Here is a 24,454-nt window from a genome sequence, read left to right as displayed (position 1 = left end):
TGGAGAGGAGAACAACAGTGCACCCATAAACAGCATCTGTCTTTATAGGGGAGACATAAAACGCTGGGGAAGAAGTAACGAGTTTTATGGAGGCAATGAGAAAACAAAGATAACTAAAACCAATTCTAAAACTCTTTAACATTATGATGCCCATATAAAAGCTTTCCTACAGGAAAATAAAGGAACTACATCTGAATATACATGTATGGGGGAAGAAAGTTCTCTTGGCATCAGAAATAAGTGACAAATCTTTTTTTGTTGTTGTTGTTGTTGGCTTTTTTGTTGGGTTTTTTTTGTTGTTTTTTTTTTTAACTCAAATGAGCATCAAGAGACTTGACCTCAGCTCCTGTAATGCTAGAAACATTCTGATGTCACTGGCTTCCAGCCACTGAAGGACACCCAGCAGAGGCAGGATCACTGTCACCTTCTCTTTGCCTGTGCTCCCCATCTCCAATTAAGAATTTGTTTCTGTAGAGAGGGAAACATTTGCTTTGTCTATATGTTCAGCTGTTCAACTAAGACAGTAAATGTTACAATTAATTTCACCTGTATTCATCCTTTCCTACAAGGGCTTACAAGTGAAAACATTGCCTGGCCATGCAGCAGTGTTCTGGTCACTCTGCACTTCTGCAGCTCTCCCATCAGCAAGCTCCAATATTCATTACCTGCCATAAAACATCCCATCCAGTCACAAAACTGTATGTGGTGCAGACATCAAGCTGTTTTTAGAGCTAAAATGCAAATAAATAACTACCAACAGTTACACATTTCTTCCTGCTCCTTAGGAATATTCTCCAATCTCCAATTCTCATGTGTTTTTAGCTGCAATTAAACTTTTCAGGAATAATACCACACCATAGTCAAAGTTCTGACAGAGAGAATCCATTCCCTGGTCTTGTAGGCAGTGATGGACAGAACTGTACCTATTTCTCCATCTCTCAAGAAACCCTTCCAGTAGGAGATGCAGGGAACCTCACCCAACACACTGCCACCTCCTAGTGCAAAACAGAAAGGCATCTGAAAGCACAGACTGCACATACAGCTACTGCTGTAGGGATAACAATGATCCCATTTCAAGGCTCCTCTAAAAACCCTTCCCTGTGCATGGAAGTCTGCCAGTGCTTTAAGGAGGTGACTGTGTGCCAAAGGCCCATTTCAGAGTACATATAACAATGTGTGCCAGGGTGTAAAGATTGCTTCTTCTTCTTTTACACTCTGCTATTCTTAATAATGCAGCTAAATTTAAAATACTGTGCACCCAAGGTCTCTGGTGGGAAGCAAAGCCTTTGCAGATGAAGCAGCTTAAGCCAAGAGCATCCTTTCCTGCAAGTCCTGTCTGAACCACCAGCTGTGTCTGCTAGAGCAAGCCTTGCCTTAATTCCCTCTCCAGACAATAAGGTCAGGCTGGCAACAAGACAGTTTTCTTGGAACAAGATTATTTTTAAAAAAGCAAACACAAACCCCAGCCCATTAACAGCTCCATGTAAGACAGTGTAGTTTTAAAACCAAGAGTTTTAGCTCTGTCTCCACGTTGCCTACGACTTCATGCCAGGGCCCACCACCCTGCTGCTGCTTCTTCACCTCCCCTTCTTCTTTGAACTCACCAAGCACATATAGTACAGCAGATGTGTGAGCTGCCTTCCCTCCTACCTTCCAGCCACCAAAGCCCTTAAGTCAAGTCACTGCTGAAAACACTCTCAGAGATTCTGTCACGCCCTTGACCTTTTCTGTTGTGCTCATCTCTGTACCTGTTTGTACCATGGAAATGAAATGCCCCAAACATACTTTCTGTAGGATCTTCACCAGGCTTCATCTTTTTCCCTTTCCTTGCTCTCTCCATGACAAAGCCAATTAACAAATCCCTGGAGGTCTCACCTGCCCACAGCACCTTTGCTACAGTGTTCTCTCACCTGGGGAAAGAAATACACTGCATTTATCCTCTGAGAAACAAGACTGACTGTAATTCTGGTGCACAGATGAAAAGTATGTAGTCATGTTTATTATTTGCAATAGTAGTCTGCAAAACATCAACCAAAATTAAAGTTTTTGGGTGCTAATAAGAGCAGGCTGGCAGATATTTTATGAAGTTTTCTTCACCTTTTTGACCAAACGCTTAGGAAAGAATATTAAATAACAACAACCACCACCATAATCAACCACACAAACAAACAAAACCCCAAGTCCAATAAACAATCGCATAAAATAATGTTTTGGATTCTTTGGACTCTTAAAGAAGCACTTGTCACTAATTCAGCAATGCAGGTCAGGTTAAGATACATGTTCAAAACAACTTAAAGCTGATGCAAAATGCAACAAGAGCTCTTTCTCTCTGCTAAGGGCACCTATAAACAGTTTATTTGTTTGAGCCATCTCAGTTTTTCTGATGGCATCAGAGGAGACAACAAGCCTACCTCCTCCACTAAAGCTAGCAGATGAGCACCAAACTTAAGCAGAACCCATTTTTCTCTTTTGGAAGTTTCTCAATATGCTGTCCACATCTGTATGCACAGAATTGAGCATTTATCATTCTCCTGGGCTGATTTTCTTTCTCTTCAAGGAATAATGCAGGGCTGAGGAAGTGTCAGAGTGTTATGCAGCCCTTGTCACTGTGAGTATTATTTCACACTGTTTTCTTAGCAACTCCTGCTGAGATTCATAAACTGTTTGCACATAAGGCTTACTAATGAAGTTCACTCTCATTCTTCAGCCCCCCTCCAGCCTACAGTGCAAAATATAGCTGTACTTTAGATTTAGAAGACTGACTAATCATGCAAGATACCTATCATTTATCTATGGAGAAGGCACCAGTTTCTTCAAGAGGATTCCTGCCTTTTTCCCCTTTGCTCAGCTCTGTATCAAGACAGAAGGACAATTCTGTGGACAGGGAGGTAATCAAGACATCTAATCTAATCACAGAATTTCAGAATGGCAAAGGTTGGAAGGGAACATTGGTGGGATCATCTGGTCCAACCTACCTGCTCAAGCAGTGTCCCCTGGAACAACGTGCACAGGATTGCATCCAGGTAGTTCTTGAATGTCTTCAGGGATGGAGACTCCACAACTTCCCTGGGCAACCTGTTCCAGTGAGGGTCTCCCACACAGCAAATCAGAGCCTTCAGTCCTTAGGGAACTATTAGCAGGTTTCAATACCCTTCCTACTCTTTAGGAAAACTTCCCACCATTAAGAGGTAAAGGATGATTGATCTGGTATTTACAGAATCTGGGAGTAAAGATGCACCTTAAAGTGCTGCCTTAACCTAAATTTTCATATCTTGGTACTGAGCAAATGCCCTGAAGTCCAATGAAACACAGATCTCTTGGAAAAACCTGGCTAACACAAATAGCTTTTCACAGATCAGGTAGTTATCCCTTCCAGGCTGTATTTTATAGTCCCAAAATACTTGGGTATTAATATTCATCCTCTATTAACAATATCAAAGCATCATAAGAAAAGTTCTGCTACATTTTCATACATTTAACAATTTTCAGATACATAAATCTTTTTCAATAGCCTTTATAGATAAGAAGAGACAAAGTTTAAAAATAGGAAATATTTTTCTGTGTGTCAAATACCTATCTGTGCAGCCTTTACAAAGAGCACATCTGGAAGAGAGAAAGGAAGAAAAGTCTTGCAGAAAAGCAAGCCTCTTATAAATTGGTTGCATGTCAGAAACTGTCAGCAGTGTGACTCATTCTGTGCTCGTTTCTACTGTAACAAATTATTGCCTTTCCAGGTTTGAATTTTCTCACTCACTGTTTTGCTACAGCACTGCACAAAATATCCCAGCACTGACCACCCCACTGCAGGAGTGCCACATGCAGTTTATCATTAACAATATAATTTTGGCAAAGGATGGATAAGTGTGGTAGTGCAAAGCATGAATAAAGCAATATTAAACAAATAAACAATGTGCAGCAGCAAGTGGATTCAAAACAAACAGCAGGCCATAATTACAGCAGGCTATTTTACACTGAGGCATCAGCTTGAGTCCTGCCTCAGTTTCTCAATATTACTGCCATCAAGCAGCCACTTATTTTCTTATTTCTAAACATGGTAGTGGCCACAGTTGTTCTTAGAGGGAAGATCCAGATTTTCAAGCAAGAAGAGCACACCTATCAGCACCTCAGGGCAGAGAAGAAGGCAGACTATCACTGTGTCCCTGTTCTCCCCTTCCTCACAACAGACCTTCCCTCCAGCATTTCTGTTAAGCTTGCTCAGCTTCACTGCTCTCCTCTCTGCACATCTCCTCTGTCCTAGCTTTGGCATGGTTGGTGCAAAACCTAAAAAACATTTCCTAAAAGCCCCAGCAGAATACTGTGAAATATCAGCTGGACTTTTCCGAGACACCCAAAATTGCCTTGAGCTCCAGTGTGGATAAGAAGAGAAACTGGGAGTACACAAGCAGACATAAAATAAAGAGGCTTCTGGAGTGAAAAGGACAGACTGGAAGACATCCCTTGCTGGGCATTTCTGTACTGTTTTCAGAGATTGGAGGAGAAAGAACTGGCTTCACTCCCACACCTTCCTTGGGGACTTGCCACAGGGTTTTTAACTTGATAAAAGAATAAATTAAAAACTCAGTTTAAAATTGCATATCAAAAGCATTGCCCACCTCAAAGCACATACCCTCTGTCTCCTGTAAATTAACTGATGACCATAGTCCAAAGTGAGTGAGACAGGGAAGAGGCTTCCTGAAAGTCAGAGTTGATGCAAGAAATACAGATTCACTAATATGAAATGAGATTTATCTGGTACAAAGTTAAATGGTTGGTTTTAGAACAGCTTAAACAGAACATACCTCCTTTCTTCCACTCTAGTAGATGTTTCCCTCTGTGTTACTTACTGCAAGTGACAAAAAGATGACTTCTAAACATTAGTAATTTAGAAATCAAGAGCAGTCTCTGTGGTGTGACTGCCGAAAAGCACTGGGCAGGCTACAAAGACAAGAACCTACTCCCAAATAAAAAGAAAAGCCAAGAAAATCTTCCTAATCATGTCCATAGCACTGACAACTGTTCCTGACATCTCTAAAGCTAAACACCTCTGAGGACAGATTTTTTTAAAGTGTTTAGGCAAAGCTTCTATTTAAATACAGAGGTGAGGCATTTTAGGTGTTAGCACAGGTTAGAACCCTGACTTTCTGGGAAAATGCTCAGAAAAAAGGTTGTATCTATCTGTAACCCTGATATTTGTATTTCAGTGTGTGCACATGACCTAAAGGCTTGACCTGGAAATTCCCCAGGCTTCATCAGCCTGTTCAGCTTCACAAGACACTTCAGACTATATCTGCACATGTGCCAAAGGAAGGAGAAAATGGTAGGGCCCTTATCTGGTCAATCAATTGTTCAAAGGTCTCAGTTCTAAACAGACTGAATGCTCCTCAGCTCCTTGTCTGACAGCATAAGTGGCACACTGTGTTTAAGAAAAGAAAAATACAGGATTGTTTGTGCTACAAATCAGATGAGAGGGTTTTGGTGGTTCTTTTAGATCCTTTTTAATAAGAATCCATTTGAAAACAGAACATAAATTACGACATATGAATAACATTCTTGGTAGGGTTTTTAACGTATACTCAGACATGGCCCCAAAAGGTGATGATGGTTTTCGAGATACCCCACAGCAAGGTTAGACTCAACACTTGGGGGGTCATTCATCTAAAATAATACTAGTGATAACTCTACAAATCACCAGAATTTTCTGGGGGAGGGAGATAAAGGGTGGAAGACCTTGTGGTGGCATCCTAACAAAGTGAGGAGCATGCTGAGTGCTGGCTTATCTCAATACCTGAAGTTTAGCTGCCAACAGTACTCTTCAGTTTCCTCACCCTTTCCTCAGCAAATGCAAGAATATTGCATTGGAGGTTCAGAATGCCATCCCCAGCAGGTCAGTCTACAAGCCAGTTTTTTTTTTCCAATTGATTCTGAAAAACAGCTTCCCACACCCTCAAGCGTATGTGATTGGTGGCAAACAGGGGACAGCTGCCATTTAAAACAAAAGTATTTCACAGCCTTTCTTTGTAATGTTATCGTGTATTTGCATGGCACTGGGAATATGCCAAATGTTCTAAAAAGCCACAAAAACTCACCTCCCTTTCAGCTTTGTAAACAGCAGGTAATGCATTTATATTCTTTGTCAGGTTTGTTTCTCCAACCTGGTATTTTAGAGTCTCTTCGCCCAATCATGTTTAGGGCCTGAGGATGCTCTCCTAACACCAGCAACAAATAATAACTGAAGTCCCTGGGATTTCTGAAACTACTGAGAGGTGAAACAGGCTGCCAACCTGTCTAGAGTATTTGTAAGCTCATAAAACCCATAAAAATGACAACAGCAAGCTGGCTGATAAACTGTACATGACAGTCACAAACACTGATCCTCCTACAACCAGTATCATTAAAAATGGCATTGGAAATACATCACTGTGTGAAACTGGGTGAAAGCCAACAGGAAAGTGATAGGTCCTTCTGTGCTGCAGTAAGCTTTTCTTAAGTGACAGGTGAAGCCTTGCATACCCACAAAAACTGTAGAAAGTTACTCTGATAAGCATCAGCAAAGAGAGAGGCAGAAATCTCAAGCCCAAAAGCAGAAATGTGAAGCAGGAAGAGGAAATTACTTATTTTATGATTTTTGAGTAGCAAAGTGCTGTGCAAAGTGGGATTCAAAAGCAACAGCAAGGTGACTGCCCTTCTGGAAAAGGAAATCATATTGACAAGCATGAAAGTAAAACTACTTGGATTTCAATGAGCAGATTAATTAAATCTGGCCTCTGAGGTCCGGCTGACTTTTAACTGTCCCTATAGCTGAAAATGGATTTTGCTCCTCTGGGCATGTTCACACCTGGTTCTCACGTGGACCATTTTTTCCAAAGTTCCCTCTTGGCTCTGCAAATCCAATCTCACTACATTATGACATGTAACTAAAATCACTGACACAGAAAAATGTCTGTGAGGAAGCCACTGCAGTGTTGGTTTCCATCCTCTATCTCTGTGTCTCTATTTCCCTTGAGATGCCCAAGACTCCTACTTAATGTCTAGTAATGTGCCCAGAAAAATAAATATGCTCATTACCACCTGGTTTTGAAATAATATAAATGGGAAAGACAAACAAAAATAGAGCAATTTCCTTTTTAAAAATTAGTATGTATCCATTGTACCAACCCTGCACTTTCTGTACATTATGTCTCCAAAGAGCTTCCTGAGAAACAGGTATGTGCAAGGTTTTGACCTGATAGTCAACACATCTTGGGCTTTGTAACTGAACAGCAGAAAGACAAGGATAAAAGTTAACAGAGAAAATAGACTATTCTTTGGCAAGAGTGTTCTGGAAATAATGTGTGAGTGAAATTCTTCCCAAACCCTGAAGGAAAAGTCTAGGAAGGATGCACTCTAACTCCTGACATTCGGGCACGCAGTACCAGAACTCAGACTGGAGTCTTGCTGGCCCAATCAACAAGTTCAGAGCTGATGAGAGCAAATCACAGCTCTCCTCTAGCCCAGGTGTCATTGGGGTACAAACCCCAGTCCTGGGGTCAGCACGTGGCTGTGGCATGATCCCAAGTCAAGGAAGATAGAAAAACAATTATCTTCAGGTACCTTGGCTGTAAACTGATGTTGTGCAATGACATCCATGTGAATATTCATGTTCCAGTTTATTTAATGAAAAAAATAGAGAACTGTTTGCATTTCACATCTAACTGAGCCCATTCCTTGCTTTCAAGTTAAATTAAGAATCTGGAAGAAAAGACCTGCTGTTGCTCTTTTCTACCACAGAATGATTAGTGAGATAATAAAAGAACCCCCATTTTGGTAATGTTTCTTTTTAAAAAACATCAGCCATCTATAAATAATATGGCTTGGTCATTTTAAAAGGAGTACCTGCATGACAACAGGGAAACCTATAAACTCATTCTTTTACACTTTCCAGTTCAGTTGTCTTTATCTTGTCTTGTGTTTCTTAAAGTTATGAGAGCCACTTAGCCCTGGTAAAAGACAAAAAGTGTGACAGGAGAAGACAGAGGAAAAGAAACATCAAACTATGGCAACTAGCTACAAATTAATTTCCCAATCCTTATATTCCACTGCTATATTTTGTCCACATTATTAAATGAAGTCAGGGTAGCTTCAAAATTAGCTTTAATAACACCTCTCAGATTAGCAAGCACTTTGGAAGAAGAGCTCTTTCTGGTTTAAAGTTAGGGTCATAAGTTCAGTTGAGGTCACTTCCCTACCACAACATCATAATCAAATAGCAAAATTTGAATTAAAGACTCTCTGTATCTTACATCAAAGGACACCCTTGTTGTCTTATTGTTGTGGGATCTGTATTTGCCCACTGATTTAGTTTTCTGATTACAACCCTTCCTGTCCATCACAGATGAAAAAAGCTGAAGGCACAGCCCTGTATTGGCTGCACTGCTTCTGAAGGTACTAAAGAAGCAGCAAAGTAATACTTCCCACTTACCTCTAGAAACATCTGCTTTTTGCAACATTGCAGTCACACACTTTTCTTCCTTTCCTTCCCTTTTCAGTTTCTGAGATAAAGTAAATCCCACTTAAACAGCAGCATCTTCTCTGGAATTTACATCCCTGTCAGCCAGGTGGGGGTGGAGCTGGTTGAGGCACTAAGCAGGAAATGGAGCTGGGAACACACAAATACATAATTTTAAACAATGCAAAATTCTTTGATGTTGGATAAATTAAAACTTTTTTTTTTTTTCCATGACAGTACCTGTGCTTTGTCTAATGAGAAGCCTGGCAGGAACTTAGGTAACAATTTACAAAGCACTGAAGTAGCTCAAAGGGACTGAGAACTGAACTCTGCTCCAACACCGCTCATACCATTTTCCTGAAGATTTTAAAAGGGTCTCCAGAGGCACTTGACTCTGTTCTCCTGACCTCCAGTTTAACACTATTATCCTTTTACGTCACTTAAGTTTCAGTAATATTTAAGGTCCTATCAAATAAGGGAATGAACAGTCATGGAAGAGTCAATGACCTTTCCCTCCAGCAATGTTGTGATATGTAAGACAAGAAAAAGTGATCAAAGAGAGAAAGAAGATGGGCAATTTATCAATGTATTAAATGCACTCTCTTGCCAAATGCTCTCCTCTCTTCACCAGTTCTTGCCTTTCAGATCCAGAGGGAGTGAGCACTTGTGCTCTCATTTCTAGACTGACTTGCATTACTCAGCTAGCATCCTCCCAGAGCTGCCTTGCCATCAAGCTGCTCTGCTAACACTCATCTATTCAGCTGTATAGTAAAGCTCAGGATAATTCCCTTTATTTAAGCAGCATAGCCTATCTCCTTATGAAAGAGAGATAGTCTACCTTGATTTAGCATGACTATTTGCATAATGGTCTATCCTTGATAGGAATAGCTTGCTGGCAGTCATGCAGGAGCCAATGTCCCACTGGCACTTGGGCTCAGAAAAGCCTTGCAGATCTTAGGAGCAGAAGGTTTGCCAAAAAAAATCCAGTGTGTCACTAGAAAATGCCAGGGTTTCTGGTAGTTATCATCACACACAGTTAAGAGGAACTGGCACTATGACAACTGCTCAGAAAGAGCACTAAGCACAATGTGGGGGAGAAAAAACTGTGGATCTTGACTGATGGAGCTGTATCATCAAAAACACCTGGTCCAAAGGTGCAGTAGCAACAGTGCATCTTTATTACACAGTGTATTTCACTGTAAAGGAACAAATCATGTCAACAATGCTGCACCATAGGTAAGATAAGCCACTTATACAGCTATGTGGTTATACCTGCAAAGCTCTACTAATGCAGCTTTGGGCTGTTAGTTGTGAGGCTTGAATCTGGCAGCTTTCAAGTATGTTACCTAGTATTTATATTAAATGCCTTAAAAATGGATTGCTTGAATTTGGGATAATTCCCCACCCTTGAAGAAAATTACTAAAATAGTATCCCTTACAGGATCTAATGATAGTATCTAATGATACTGAACAACAATTACAGCAAGAAAAGACTCATCCATCTGTGAAATGCAGATTTAGTACAGGAGAGCTGTCTCTCTAGTACACAGCAACTGCCTTTGCACAGACTCTAACAGACTGGAATTATCATCATATTTGAATTTGAAAATTGAAAGGCTTTCAAAAGTCCATTTATTTCACACCTTGTAACACCAGTTATTCAAATAAAATATATCACTCTCTTGCTGCAAATTTGGGCCAGAAAGGAACACGATTTCAGAATAAGGGAGCTGAAGAAATAGGAGGAATTTTGTTTCAAGGGTTTTGTCAGAGATGCCACCACCTTCCTCTGCCAAGGAAACTAGACACTTAGTGGACTGAGATCACAGATTTCATTTCTTTTTGGCCTTATTATGCATTACTTTTAAATAACTGCTCTTCATATTCTCACCATTAACATGTTTTCCTATTTTACACAACAGCACTATTATTTCTTCTTGCTAAGGCTGCTCCTTTTGAGATTTTTATCGTTTTGGAAAGTAGGTAATGTTATAAATTGTGACACGGCAATTTGAAGTGTCTTAATTCAATAAAGCAATTTTATTTAAAACAGCAAGCGAGTAAGGCAGGCAAAGCACAGCGCTGGGCGGCCGGGGAGTCTCCTGCTCCACCAACGGCGCGCAAAAATGTTCTGTCCCAACCTTCCTTTTATCCCCCCCCTTCTCCTTGCAGGCGTGACTCTCCAGATGTAGTCTGAGTCTGGTCGTTGTGATAGCTTCTAAGTCTCTTCTTTTGAGATGCAGCAAGCAGACCAGATACACATACCCAGGACTCTAATCTCAACCTCCTTATCACCTTGTAAGCAAATAAGCATTTCAAAGACACACCAGTACATTCTTATGCAAACCAAGGTAATCGAGCATATCACAGTGAACAAATGATCTTCCACTTATCTCAATTCCCCCATTTTCTTGTTCATCTTTATTTTGTTCACTGAATCTTTGTAACTCTTGGTGACTTAGTATTAGGGTCTCATCTACATCGTGTATGGGTTCATATTTTGCCCTAATGAGCATTAAATGTGCTGCCTCTAAGCGTCCCTTCACTATTTTTATTGCCTTATTGAAGATGCATGGCCCAAAGGTCAGTCCCAATATTATCAGTATCAGAGGTCCTGCAAGGGTGGATAACAAGGTAGTTAACCAAGGAGATTGAGTGAACTATGATTCATACCAACTTTGCTGTGCCTCTCTTTCCCTCTTTCTCTGCTCTAATCTTCTCCTTAATTCTGCCATGGTGTCTGTAACAACTCCAGTATGATCAGCGTATGCACAGCATTCCTCCTTCAGGGCTACACACAATCCCCCTTGTTGTAATAATAGCAAGTCTAAACCCCTTCTGTTCTGTAACACCACCTCAGATAGGGACCTTAATGATTTTACCAATCCATCGATGGCCTGCTCAATTTTACTCAGATCTTCATCTACTGAAATTCTTAATGCTTTAAATTCCTTTTGTTGATTTACTAGGGATGCCACCCCAGTTCCAGCTCCTTATAACTGGTGAATCCTCCCATCTTCCTAAAGTCCACTTGAAAGGTTCATGAGTTGTTACTTACGCAGTATTACAAGATATACAAAGGAAAATCACAAGCAGTAAGCAAATGGCATGTGGGGTCTTGTTTCTCACACTGCAACAATTATACCCTTGTGACTTCTTTCCCTCTATTAGCTGGTTATCACCAAAATACCCTTGAGCCCAAAAACTATTTCTGCCTTTGTTACTCCCAGTCCCGGGGTAGTTCCGCAAATATTGCTTGCCTATTCCATCCTGAGGGCTCCTTCCTCCACAGCTGTTTACTCCTCTGCCTCGCCCGTCGACTCGGGTGCTTCGAGCCACAGGGTGTACCATCTTCTTGGCAGCAAGAGTATTCTTCAGGAGGGGATTTATGCCCTCTAGTGCCTTGCCACATGCAATAAGAACGCCAATTCTGATCTTTTACCTCTGGTGCGGTACCACTGACCCCTTTTAGGTCTTTCCTACAAAGGCCTTCTATGATCTCTGCCACAAATGGGCTCGGCTCGTTTGTATGGTAGCAGTAATAGTCTGGGTGAATGCCCTTTGAGAAAATTTCCCACCACTCTTTAGATTCCAATCAGATTTCCCCTCTAGTCACTTTACAGGTCAGTACCCAAGCTGTAATCTCTCTTTGTACGTTCCAACAGGAATTGCAAGTTCCTCATGGAGGATACCCTCTGTTGCAATGTGACCACCACTGTTCCCCACACACCTTACAGATATAGCATACAAAAGGATAGCAATTACAATTTTGATTTTTACACTTTACTCTAACACTTGAATTACTAATTAGTCCACTATCTAAGTAATATAAGTCTGATGTGTATTCAATCTGATAAGAGTCCATTAGTTTCTCTGTAACTTCAATTTCAGGTTCCTGGGAGGACTGGTTACTTGCCACACAGTGTTGTTAACTGGTCCTTTTACTCGACTGGCATGTGTCCATCCTCTTTCTGCAGTCCGAATTGCAGTTTCTGTAGTGAGTAACACAAGATAAGGACCTTCCCATTGTGGGGTTAGTGTAGATTCTTTCCAGGATTTTATTAACACATAGTCTCCTGGATGTATTTTATGTATTTTTAAATCTAAAGGGGGTCTTTGCGTAATGATTCCTTTTTCCCAAAGTTCATTGCGGCGTTTCATTAAGGCAATAATATATGAGGTTATTTTATAGTCCTTCAACCGGGGGTGGTCTCGGGGTTCCTCCAAATCATATGGCATCCCGTATAGCATTTCAAAAGAGGAAATCCCAACATCTGCTCTGGGTCTTGTTCTTATGTACAATAGGGCTAAAGGGAGACACTTGACCCATGTCAATTTTGTTTCTATTATTAATTTGGTTAATTGCCTTTTTAGTTCCCCATTCATTCTTTCCACTCTTCCCGAACTTTGGGGATGCCATGGGGTATGGTATTCCCACTTAATTCCCAGAGCATGTGAGATATCCTCAGTTATTTTGGACACAAAGTGGGGTCCCCTATCAGAATCTATTGTTTTTACTATCCCATATCTAGGGATTATTTCTTCTAATAATATTCTGACCACTGTCTGAGCAGTAGTCCGAGTAGTGGGGTAAGCTTCTACAAAATGGGTGAGATGATCTACTATAACTAACAAATATTTATATCTACCCACTTTAGGCAATTCAGTGAAGTCTATTTGTATTTTGGCAAAAGGCCTGTGAGCTAATTCCCTTCCTCCCATGGGCCTTTCCCTAAGATGTTTTCCGTTTACTTTTTGACAGATCAGACAATCTCCCACTACTCTTTTAGCCAAATCATAGATTCCAATACTCATATATTTAGTGGCAAATTGATCTACTAATGCCTGAGTTCCCCAATGAGTCTGGTCATGCAATCTTTGCAAAATTTCTGAGGCCTTGCTTTTAGGTAAAACAGTTCTCCCATCTGGGAGCTTCCATTGCCCTTCAGACCCCTCCTCAATTCCCATCTTTTGTAATTTTTCCTTTTCTTGAGTGGTAAAACTATATATTTGCCATTTTTCTTTCGGGGAGTTCACAGATACGGTGTCGCTCTGCCCCATGTCCCCCCGAGTTCGTAGGGCTGCTTTCTTGGCTTCTTGGTCAGCTAAATTATTTCCCCTGTTTCTAAAGTCCAATCCTCTCTGGTGTCCCCTTAAGTGGACCACAGCAATTTGAGCCGGGCCCCTTAAGGCATTTAAAACTTGGACAATTAGCTCTTGATGAATTAGATCTTTTCCCTGTGAGTTTATAAGTCCCCTCTCTTCCCAAATTTTTCCAAATGTGTGCACTACCCCATATGCATATTTAGAGTCTGTGTATATTGTTCCAATTTTTCCTTTTAATAACCTTAAAGCCCTGAGTACTGCATATAATTCACAAGCTTGTGCAGACCAGGAGTTACTTAGTGGTCCGGATTCAATTACCTTTAAATCTTTTTCCCCAATTATAGCATATCCTGACTTTCTTTTCCCTTCTACAACCCGAGAAGAACCATCTACAAACAATCGCTCCCCTTCGTCCAATTCTTCCTCTTCCAGATTGGGTCTAATTTTTGTTTGACTTTCAATAGTTTGAAAACAGTCATGTGCTAACTTTTCATCACAGGGTTTCCCATACAAAAATTGGGCAGGATTTTGCGAGGTAACCACTTCAAGTGACAAATTGGGGGAATCAATTAAAATACCTTCATACTTCAGAAGCCTAGAATCTGTAATCCATTTATCAGCTTTCTGTTGTAAGATTCCTCTGATATTATGTGGGGATAACACTTTCAATTTTCCATTAAAAGTTATTTTATGAGCCTCTTCTACCAAAAGGGCAGTGGCTACTATAGCCTGCAAGCATGTAGGCCATCCTCTGCTCACCGGATCCAGTAATTTAGATAAATATGCTACAGGCTTCTTTTTATCCGCCCATTCTTGGGTTAAAACCCCGTATGCTGTTCCTCCCTCCGTATTAACAAACAAATAGAAGGGTCTTTTTAAATCAGGTAGGCTGAGGACTGGCGCGTTTACCAAATCATTCTGGAGCTCCTGGAGTCGCTGATCATCCGTGGGGCTCCATTTCATTAGGCTATCTTGGCTTAATTTATCATAGAGGAATCTGACCTTCTGACTGTAATTTTCAATCCATTGTCTGCAATATCCAATTAACCCCAGTAGCTGACGAACTTGCCTTTTATTTCTGGGGGCTGGAATCGAGAGGATTCCTTTTACTCTTTCAGGATCAATCTTCTTTACCCCTCCACTTAAATAATGCCCCAAATACTTCACCTCCTCCTCTACAAACTGTAATTTAGATTTGGATACTTTTAGTCCTTTTAGGCTTAGGAAGTTTAGTAATTTAATACTTTCTTGCCTCACTGTTTCTTCTCCTGTCCCAGCAATAAGCAAATCATCCACATACTGAATCAGGGTTGTCCCTTTATCTACTTTATATTCCTGAAGAATTTGTTCCAAAGCTTGGCCAAATAAGTTAGGTGAATCCGTGAATCCCTGCGGCAAAACCGTCCACCTTAATTGCTGCCGCCGGTGTGTTGCCGGATCCTCCCATTCAAATGCAAAATAATCCCTACTTTTCTCATCCAGGGGGCATGCCCAAAAGGCATCCTTTAGATCAATAACACTATACCATCGATTTTCAGGTCCCAGACGGCTCAACAAAGTATATGGATTTGCAACTACTGGAAACCAGGCCAAAGTCCTCTTATTTATTTCTCTTAAATTGTGCACCAATCTGTAGGACCCATCTGACTTTTTTACAGGCAGGATGGGAGTATTGAAGGGAGACATACAGGGCTCTAAAAGCCCTTTTTCCAATAACCTATCTACTTCAGGTTTTAGTCCTAATTTTCCCTCCCTAGGGATAGGGTATTGTTTTATTCTTACGGGTTTGCCAGGATCACTCATTTCCACTGAGAAAGGCTTAATCTGCAATTTCCCCACCGTTTCTGGGGTATACCACACCTCAGGATTAATTTTCTTTTCATCCTCCACCCTTAAAGGGCAGAGCTTTATCTGTAATTCTTTATTTACAACTTCTAAATTAATACCCAATTCTATTATCAGATCTCTCCCTAATAAATTGTAATCTGCTTCAGGTACCAGTAGTAAAGAACCTATACCACATTTGGAATCAGTTTCTACCATCACATCCTTGATAACAGATACCTCAAAGGGCTCTCCTTTTGCCCCAATTACATGTACAGTGTCAGATGACTTTTTACATCCAAGCGGCAAGGCTTGCACCGTGGATCTTTCAGCCCCGGTATCCACTAAAAATTCCATCTCTTGTTGTTGGGGTCCCACTTTAAGCTTTACCAAGGGCTCCTTATGATGTTTCTTCCCCAACAAATAAAGCCCTTGACACCCCTAATCTTCCTTAAAGGCCTTCTCATCCGCTATCCGTTGTCTGCATCCCCTCTTCATATGGCCCTTCTTTCCACAGTAGAAGCAGACAATTTCACGACCTCTTCCTTTTCCTTCCCTAGAAATATAACTCTGCTCCCGATTCTCCCTTTGTTCTACATTCCTTGCATGGAAATTAGGGTTAGGCCCTTCCCGCACAACTGCAGCCATAATCCTCGCCTGTCTCTTGAAATTCTCATCCTCCCTTCTCACAAAAACCTTCTGTGCTTCCCTCAAGAGCTCCTCTAATCCTCTAGTCTGCCATCCGTCCAACTTTTCTAGTTTCCTCCTAATATCTACCCATGCATTTGCCACAAACTGCATTTTCAACACCGCCTCTCCCTCCTGGGTATCAGGGTCTATCCCAGAATACAAGCGGAAGGCTTTCCTTAAGCGCTCTAACCATTCCGTGGGATCCTCATCTTTTTTTTGTTGTAGTCCAAAAGCCTTCTTCACATTCTGCCCCCGCGGAACTGATTGTTTTATTCCCTGAATGATGATGTTTCGCAAATCACCCATGTGAGTGCGATGCAAGGGATCCTGGTTATTCCACTGGGGATTTTGTAGGGGCCACTTCATATCTGCTAAGGGTCCTTGGTGGTGTTCATCATCCCATATCCTCATACCCGTTTCCCTTATCATCCTCCTTTCCTCTGCCGTGAACAAAATCCTTAGTATTGACTGTAACTCCTCCCATGTGTACACATTGGGCCCCAAAAATTGGTCCAACCGTTCTGCCACTCCTAGAGGATCGTCCAACAAATGTCCCATTTCCTTCTTAAAGTCCCTGACTTGCCCAGAGTCTAAAGGCACAGTTACATAGGCAACCCCTGCTATTTGGGGTGGCTGACCTTCCTGTCCCACTTGGGGATTCGGGATCATACCAATGCTTTGTTCTCTTAGGGGAAACATCCCCAATTCCTGTTCCTTTTTCCTAGTCTGACTTCTAGTTACCCTATGATTGTTTTCCCTTGTTCCTCCACTCTCTGCCTCATCATCAGAGTCTGAAGGAGCCGTGGGGACCCCGGGGCCAACCGGGTCCGCAGGCAGCTGGGGATATATATTTTGACTAGCAGGGGGTGGGAGTGGAGGAATATATGGAGGAGGAACGTAGGGGGGCATATTATTTTCCTCCTTGTTTTTCTTGTTCTTTTCCCTGGCTGATAAGGCAAATAGTTTTGTCCTTGTCTCCCCAACTGTCCACAGGGAAGCATTTTCGCTCTCTTCTGAATCAAAGGCTTACTTTGAGTTAACATATATATTTAGAGCCTGACAAATCCAATCCTCAAAGGACCCGAATACCGGCCAATACAAATGGTCTCCCCTAATTTGTTTCCCCCCCACACTTCCATACAATAATGTATCATTTTAACTTTGTCTTTCCCTTTTCTAGATGGGAAAGCATCCCAATTAATTATCATCAAACCCAAGGGGCTATCCCTGGGAATCTGGGGAAGCTTAGCATGGGTCCCCTCTCCCATGGGACCAGAGGGCTTGCTTTTCCTCTGTCCCATCTTCCGGAGTGCACTCAATTTCTCACACACGTGCTCCCCTGGTTCGCGGCCCAGCCCCTCGCGGGGAATGGAAAACGCACTAATACAGAGTCCGCACTCACTTGGTCTCTACGAGACCTCTCACACACAGCACTCCGGGAAAACCACCCCAAACCGAGCGGGAAACCGGCCTATACTCACGCGTCCTGCGTCTTCGCTGGTTCTTCGTGCACAAAGTTTACAGGGGTAAGCGGTTCTCCTTTGCCCGTTACTCAATTTAGGTTCGTCGGTGGAGAGTGATCAGAAAGCCTGGGGCAGCCGGGCCGCCATAAGGGCGGGGCGCCTCCCGATCGTCCCGTAGCGACTGATCTACTTCTCCATCCGAGTCACGGCACCAAATTGTTATAAATTGTGACACGGCAATTTGAAGTGTCTTAATTCAATAAAGCAATTTTATTTAAAACAGCAAGTCAGTAAGGCAGGCAAAGCACAGCGCTGGGCGGCCGGGGAGTCTCCTGCTCCACCAACGGCGCGCAAAAATGTTCTGTCCCAACCTTCCTTTTATCCCCCCCCTTCTCCTTGCAGGCGTGACTCTCCAGATGTAGTCTGAGTCTGGTCGTTGTGATAGCTTCTAAGTCTCTTCTTTTGAGATGCAGCAAGCAGACCAGATACATATACCCAGGACTCTAATCTCAACCTCCTTATCACCTTGTAAGCAAATAAGCATTTCAAAGACACACCAGTACATTCTTATGCAAACCAAGGTAATCGAGCATATCACAGTGAACAAATGATCTTCCACTTATCTCAGGTAATGTAACCATTTCAGTAGAATGCTGTCTTAAAAACTGCTAGCATTAGATGACCATCTTTGTTATTTTTGCAAGGATTCATGGAATTTTACATCTGAAATACACATGAATAAAATGCCTAGCCAAACAACAGAGGATACAACCCTAAGGGCATTATGCAGTTTCCTATTCTGTTCAGGAGATTGATAAAATCAGATTTCATACCTTGGGGTTTTTTTTTTGTTTGTTTGTTTTTGTTTTTTTGTTTTGTTTTTTTTTTTTTGTTAATCTAGTACACTCCTCAATCAACTGATTTCATTTTTCTGGTACAGAGGATTTCAGAAAAATAGAAAAGGAAATTCAACATAAAAAGCCAGGTCTCCTCAAACAGCACAGCAATTTTGGCTCATGGAGAGTGAAGCATCCCTGCTCTGAATTGACCTGGCTCCTCGGGGTGCCAGCCCCTGGAAGTGTTGTAAAGCCATGGATAGTTTCCATCATTAGCCTCTGACACCAGAAGCAGTGCCTGGGGGAAGGAGGCAGGATGAATGCCAGCCAGTCCTCAGCAAGGATCTCATGCCTGCTTTTGTTCTCCAGACTCCTCAGCCATCCTTGAACAGCCCCTGTGCCTCCAGGCACTGCCTCTGCTTTGCCATGCCTTTGGCTACTGTAGGGATGGAGCACAGCAAGGAGGAGACAAACTCCTCTTTTCAGAGAGGATCAAAGACCAAAAACCCCAGCTCTCCAGACATGCTTACAGCCTCATCACAATGTACTAGACACAATGCTGGAGTAAAATTTAGCAATAAAATGGACACTCAGCAACAGGTACAGGGTAAGATCTGACCTGCTGAAAATATAGCAGATTAATGGAGATAAAGAAATCAATGGGACAGAGGTGAATAGAAAGAACAAGAAAAGTTGAGGTATCCCAGCAGTTGCCTTTTCATAAAACATTATTCTGGTTACATCTTATGTTTAATCAGAAGTACCTGGGTGCTTTGGCTTCCTGTGAAGAGCTCTCCTATGCTGCAGCTGAAAAACACTTGTAATCCCAGACATTCACCTTTTCTGTAGAACTGTACCCTACAGATGTATCAGTTGCTGTGAATATTAGTGGAAAACTATGAAACCCCACTTCAATGCATCTACTGGAGGAAGCATTTGTAAAAGGATTTATTCCACATGGGAGAAATCTTATCTGACCTAGTTTCCTATTGTTTGTTACCTCCTGGCTGTCTCATCTGAGGTTCCACCTGCTGTTTCTCCATCTGCCAGTCTTTTTTATATCAGAGGAACCTTCTGTTATAAATGAGAATTTATTCAGCCAGATTAAAAATAAGGAAAAAAATAATTTTATTAGCGGTCAAATTCTACCTAGCCAGCCACGGAAAAAGACAGATCCGAGCCCGGGAATCAGCCCTGGGTGTGCCACAAGGAGTCAGCCTCAGGAGAGGTTTCCCCTATGCCCACACACCTCCATCCTGGCACAGGCGGTTTTTATAGGGAAAATTCCGCCTGAGGCCAAGACTTCAGCAATCAGTCTTTTCTTCTATTCAGAGTCCATAGGTTAGTAAGATTTTCTTTTTTGGTGATGAGGAGAAATAATTCAATGTCCAGAGTAGATGAATTCCTGATGAGATTTTACGGGAAGGCTGCATTCACATGGATCTGTCTGAAGATTTCCATGATATCCATCTCGGGCCATTCATGCGATGATCAGCACCGATGATCAACACCTGGAGTCCCGATGGTCAGCACCTGGAGTCCGGACATGGCCCATCTCCTGGCCGAGCCACATCCTTTTACTTGTAAATCAGTTTCCACTATACACCCAGTCTCGCCTGCAAGGGTGGGTGGGGGGGGGGAACTAATACAAGGGACATAATCTAACAAGTATCCAATATTACATATTTTATACAAGGAATGGTGAGAATTATATTTACTACACATAACACTTCCAAGTTACATGTTAAATGTCAGGCAGGCTGGAGAAAAGTTGTTTATATCTGCATTTAAGCAGATGATATTTCCATTAAAGGTGCTTCACGGAGACACTAAAAGCTAAGATGTCATCTGCATTTGGTTATTACAAGTCACAGGCAGGCCTGCTTGTGTGAAAACTCATGCTATTATTTCAGAACTTCATACATCCAAACAGAATGACCATACCCTGTGAAGTTCATTATTAGTGTCTTTTTTAGTAGTATTGAAAGCCTCAAGCTAGGGGCCGAAAAATTACCAGATAATTTAGTTAAAAGTCACTGGAAACCAAAACCACTAACAGGGAAGCACCTGTTTTCTCCCACTTACCTCCTAAGCTATTTCAGAGCAGAACACAAAGAGTTAGTTTGGATTAATGTTTGGATTAACTCTTTAGTTACTTTAAAGAGTAATTAAGGCTGCAATACTTAAGGGCAACCACCCCATTCAAACCCAGCACTTGAGGTATATTTTGCCAGCATATAAAACCAAGCTATGCTGAAAAAGCCTGGTAAGGACTAAACTGTGGGATTATCAAGATATCTATCTCTGCTTTTCTGCTACTTTTGCTATTAACAGATACTTTGCAAAAACCTTTACTTTCAGCAAGTTAGGGATCAAGGAGCATCACCGCCATCACCTATCATCTGCCTGACAAAAAAAAGTACAGCATAGCCAGTGCCTCAGGAAACTCTAGAACCAAGCATTTCAGCAGTTATTTCCTCTGAAAAAAACATGCAGAAGAAACGAAGTGGAAACTCACCATGTCAGTACAGACTGCCACACAATTTGTACAAAAAGATCAAATGTATACTGGAGCTGTAGCTGTCCTAACACACCTATGTGAAGCCAATAGGAATATTTTCACAGATTTCAGTGAACTTTGGATCAAATCTTAGGAGCAATTAAGTAGTCCTATTTTGTAGATTAAGATTATATGAATAAGTGTAGGCAGACATTCTGTACCTGTCTTTCATTGTGCTCCTGGAATTAGCTCAGCCTTTAAATGGACAGCTGTAGATCTTCCAGTCTCCCAGTTCTTGTAGGAGGTGGTCTCAACTTAGAGTTTGCTGCAGCTGTTTGACCCACTGTCCATGTCTGATTCTTCCACATGAGCATCCCTGGGCCTAGACTGTCCATGCTATGAAAAGCAGGATGAATAAAATTTGTGCTTCCTGTAGAGATACAGGCACATTACTTTTCTTTAAGTTTATGACTTTGAAATTTACCTTAACTTGCCTTCAAATGTCTTGAAAGAATGAAGGAAAGTATTTGGTGGGGAGAGGAAACACTTGAAATTCATTATGTGAAAGTCATGTAACACAAGTATTAACAGTATGATTTACAGTAATAAAAACATTATTACAATGTGTTTAATTAGGAACCATTACAAGACCAATTATAGTTGTCAAAATAGAACAAAAACGCAACATGTGTTTTTCCCCTGGAGGAGTAGGATATGGTGAGGCTCAGTATTAACTCTTAATTAGACAAAAGATTGCTTTTGCTTTGAGTTAAAATCCAAGCGCTTAGAAAAAAAGAGCTCTGAGTTATATTTCCCTTTGGCAGACATTGTTTAAAAAATTTTTTAGCACACCAGCAGAAGCATTTTTTAATACATAGAGTAAACACTTTAAAAAAATTGAATTCAATATAATCTATTTAGTTGAGCTTTAGCACCCAACATTTGCAACCTGCATGCCAATATCCATCTCACTACAAAAAGTAAGACACAATGACACTTGGTTTACCTGGAAAGGATGTCAGGCAGCCCTTAAAGGAATCTAATTTAAATGAAGCTTGTTATCAGAGCAGCGCATCACACTGTGTTGCCATAGTAACCAGGGTCCCATGAACTTTTGGGGCCATCTGAGGGCATGTTTGCAAGAGGAACAGAAGAACAAAACTGATCACCTTTGGTACATTGTAAATGACCTAAAAACTCTGAATGATTTGCTGATATTACCAATTAAAGAAATCTATTAACTCTTACATGTTCAGACAAGGGACCAGTCTCAAAAAAAACCTCATTATTGTTCTTTATGATCTAACATTTCCCACAGCTTACTTAAGAAAGCACTACTTACTTGCAGCATGTGAGCAACCAGTTTCAATTGATTCCCTGGCTAAGAAACAAAAGAGAAATCAAGACCTGGGTTGTGAAAGTGAAGATGAGCAACAGAAACACATATTCTGTTTAGACTGCTATTTCCAGTGCTATTTTCTGAAGTACCAGGCACAAGACTCAGCTCAATTGCTTTTGGTGGATCATTCCCTGCTGCCATATTGTGGGGGGAAATCACACTATAGCACTGAAGTTTTCTTTCCAAGTCCTTCTCCTATAAGAGAAATATTCTTCAACAACATTAACATATATATAAAAGCAATATCTTACACTGTATCCCATCCTGATAAAATTTTCTAAGCATGCAATAGATTTGTAACTGAGGTATTCATTTTTCACAGTAAACATGTCCAGGTCAAGAAAATCTTTTGACATGTCACCTGTGAAAGAGACTTCAACTCACCTGTTGGTGGGTTGCTACAGATTACCATGAAAGGTTTCTGAAAATAAAAAAATCACAGGAATTTAGATTCTGTTAAGCAATTAAACTATTGATGAAAATATCTGAAAGTTGTCTGAAATGATCAAGGGGCTTTTTCATTGCTTTGAAGAAAAATAAAAAGAGCTTGATAGCAATTCTTCTGTAATAAAGTCCTGAGAAATATGGGTTGGGACTGGGGGATGACATGGGAAACTGAAGCACTGGTATTCTAAGCACCATGAAATCAGCATGTTCATGTGACTTTGGCTCACAGTACTACATCATCAGCCCCCACTGTCCACAGATGGAATGGACACATAGTTCCAAAGATCTATTTCATCTTGGGCATGACAGTATCAGAAAGGTTGCAGAAATCCAGAAAAGAGATCAGTTCACAAACAAGTTGAGTTCGTCCTTCTTGGGTCTGTCTTTTTGAGCATACCAGTAACATGCATTATGTGGTTGTGCCTAAGTTTCCCCACTTTCAAAACCAGACAATGATATTTACTTGTTACCCAGAACACTGAAAGGGGTAGCTGCAAGTCAACTTCAAAACGCTACTCAAGACTAGAGAACCTTAACACAAAACCACTTCAGGTTAGAGCTAACTCTTGATCCAAAATAACAAATAATAAAACACAATAGAAATAAAACTATCTCGCATTTAAATCTTTATACTGTATGGAAAAATATCCAGGCAGCATATGTCTAAAAACAGATAGTAGACTGGACTTTGGCAAAATAGGACTTTATACAAGACAAATTCATTGCAACTAAGCCATCACTGTATAACCCAGTACTTTAACAACCTTGGAACAGTAATTCTTCAAAGGGCCTCATGATTTCCTGATCATCTGCTGCAGCCCTTTATTCATGGCTTCATTCCCTTTCAGGCTGCCCTTACAACAGCAAGTTTATTAGCCTACAAACAAACCTACCTGTCAGCAAAGCTGCACCAGCTACAGTAGCAGCCCTGATTTTCTCATTCTTCTTGATTTTTGTACAGGGCTTACATTTTCTGATTTTGCTTCTCCAGTTCCTTCAAAAGAAGCAACACAGCTTGAATGCTTCAACAGGGACTTTTGGAAGGGAAAGGTGGTGTTAGAAATCATCACTAATTTAGAAATTAATTTTTAATGGTTACGTTTTATTTGCTTCAGTTGAACACCATTATTTACAGACACAAGTTAATAAAACACATCACAAAACAATTAAAGTTCAACAGCTAATATTTATAGGTGCATAGTTCATGCTCAATTACTTTTTTTATATGTATAATACATACACATATATATAAAGCTCTCACAATAAGTAATCTCTGCACAGAAAGAATAGTCATAGGAAACAAAAACTGTATCAAACAATATCAAATTACTGGCAGCCTATCAACAAAACATGTACAGAATTAGAAATAAGCAGTAGACACTTAGGTGTTTTTTACTTAATATTTTCTTTTTTAACTTTTGAACTTGAAGCCACAATATCCACAGCACAACAATGACCCTGCCAACCAGCTTTCATTTCAGCAGGAGGGAAATGCTGAAACAAGGTGGATGCAGTCACAGATAATCCAATCATTGCTGATGGAAGACTTCAAAATACACTGTAAAAACTGTAAAAAAAATGAACAACTGGGCACATTGGAACTCAGCACTCGTACAGGATGGGATGTCTTTAGTAGTAGATTTCAGGTGATAGAAAGGAAGGCAAGGACTCTCATGCTTCAGGTTCATAGTCTTGATACTCTTC

At 41.0% G+C, this 24,454-nt stretch overlaps 1 protein-coding gene across 13 annotated transcripts in view; it reads right to left on the bottom strand.

Annotated features, from left to right (window-relative positions):
• SNCA (synuclein alpha) overlaps positions 1–24,454 on the bottom strand; it is a 99,414-nt gene that overhangs the window by 11,375 nt on the left and 63,585 nt on the right. For 8 of the 13 annotated variants that reach the window (XM_021550305.4, XM_021550310.4, XM_021550312.4 and 5 more), the window contains one exon: positions 23,832–24,454. In XM_021550305.4, coding sequence (XP_021405980.1) covers positions 24,422–24,454 — 33 coding nt within the window. In that variant the 3' untranslated portion in view covers positions 23,832–24,421. The other 5 variants (XR_014954881.1, XM_085578137.1, XR_014954880.1 and 2 more) reach the window with 3 other exon arrangements.

This window comes from Lonchura striata, chromosome 4 (assembly GCF_050655825.1).
Source record: "Lonchura striata isolate lonStrDom1 chromosome 4, ASM5065582v1, whole genome shotgun sequence".
NCBI classification, from domain to species: domain Eukaryota; kingdom Metazoa; phylum Chordata; class Aves; order Passeriformes; family Estrildidae; genus Lonchura; species Lonchura striata.
This window is presented reverse-complemented; position numbering and strand designations above follow the sequence as displayed.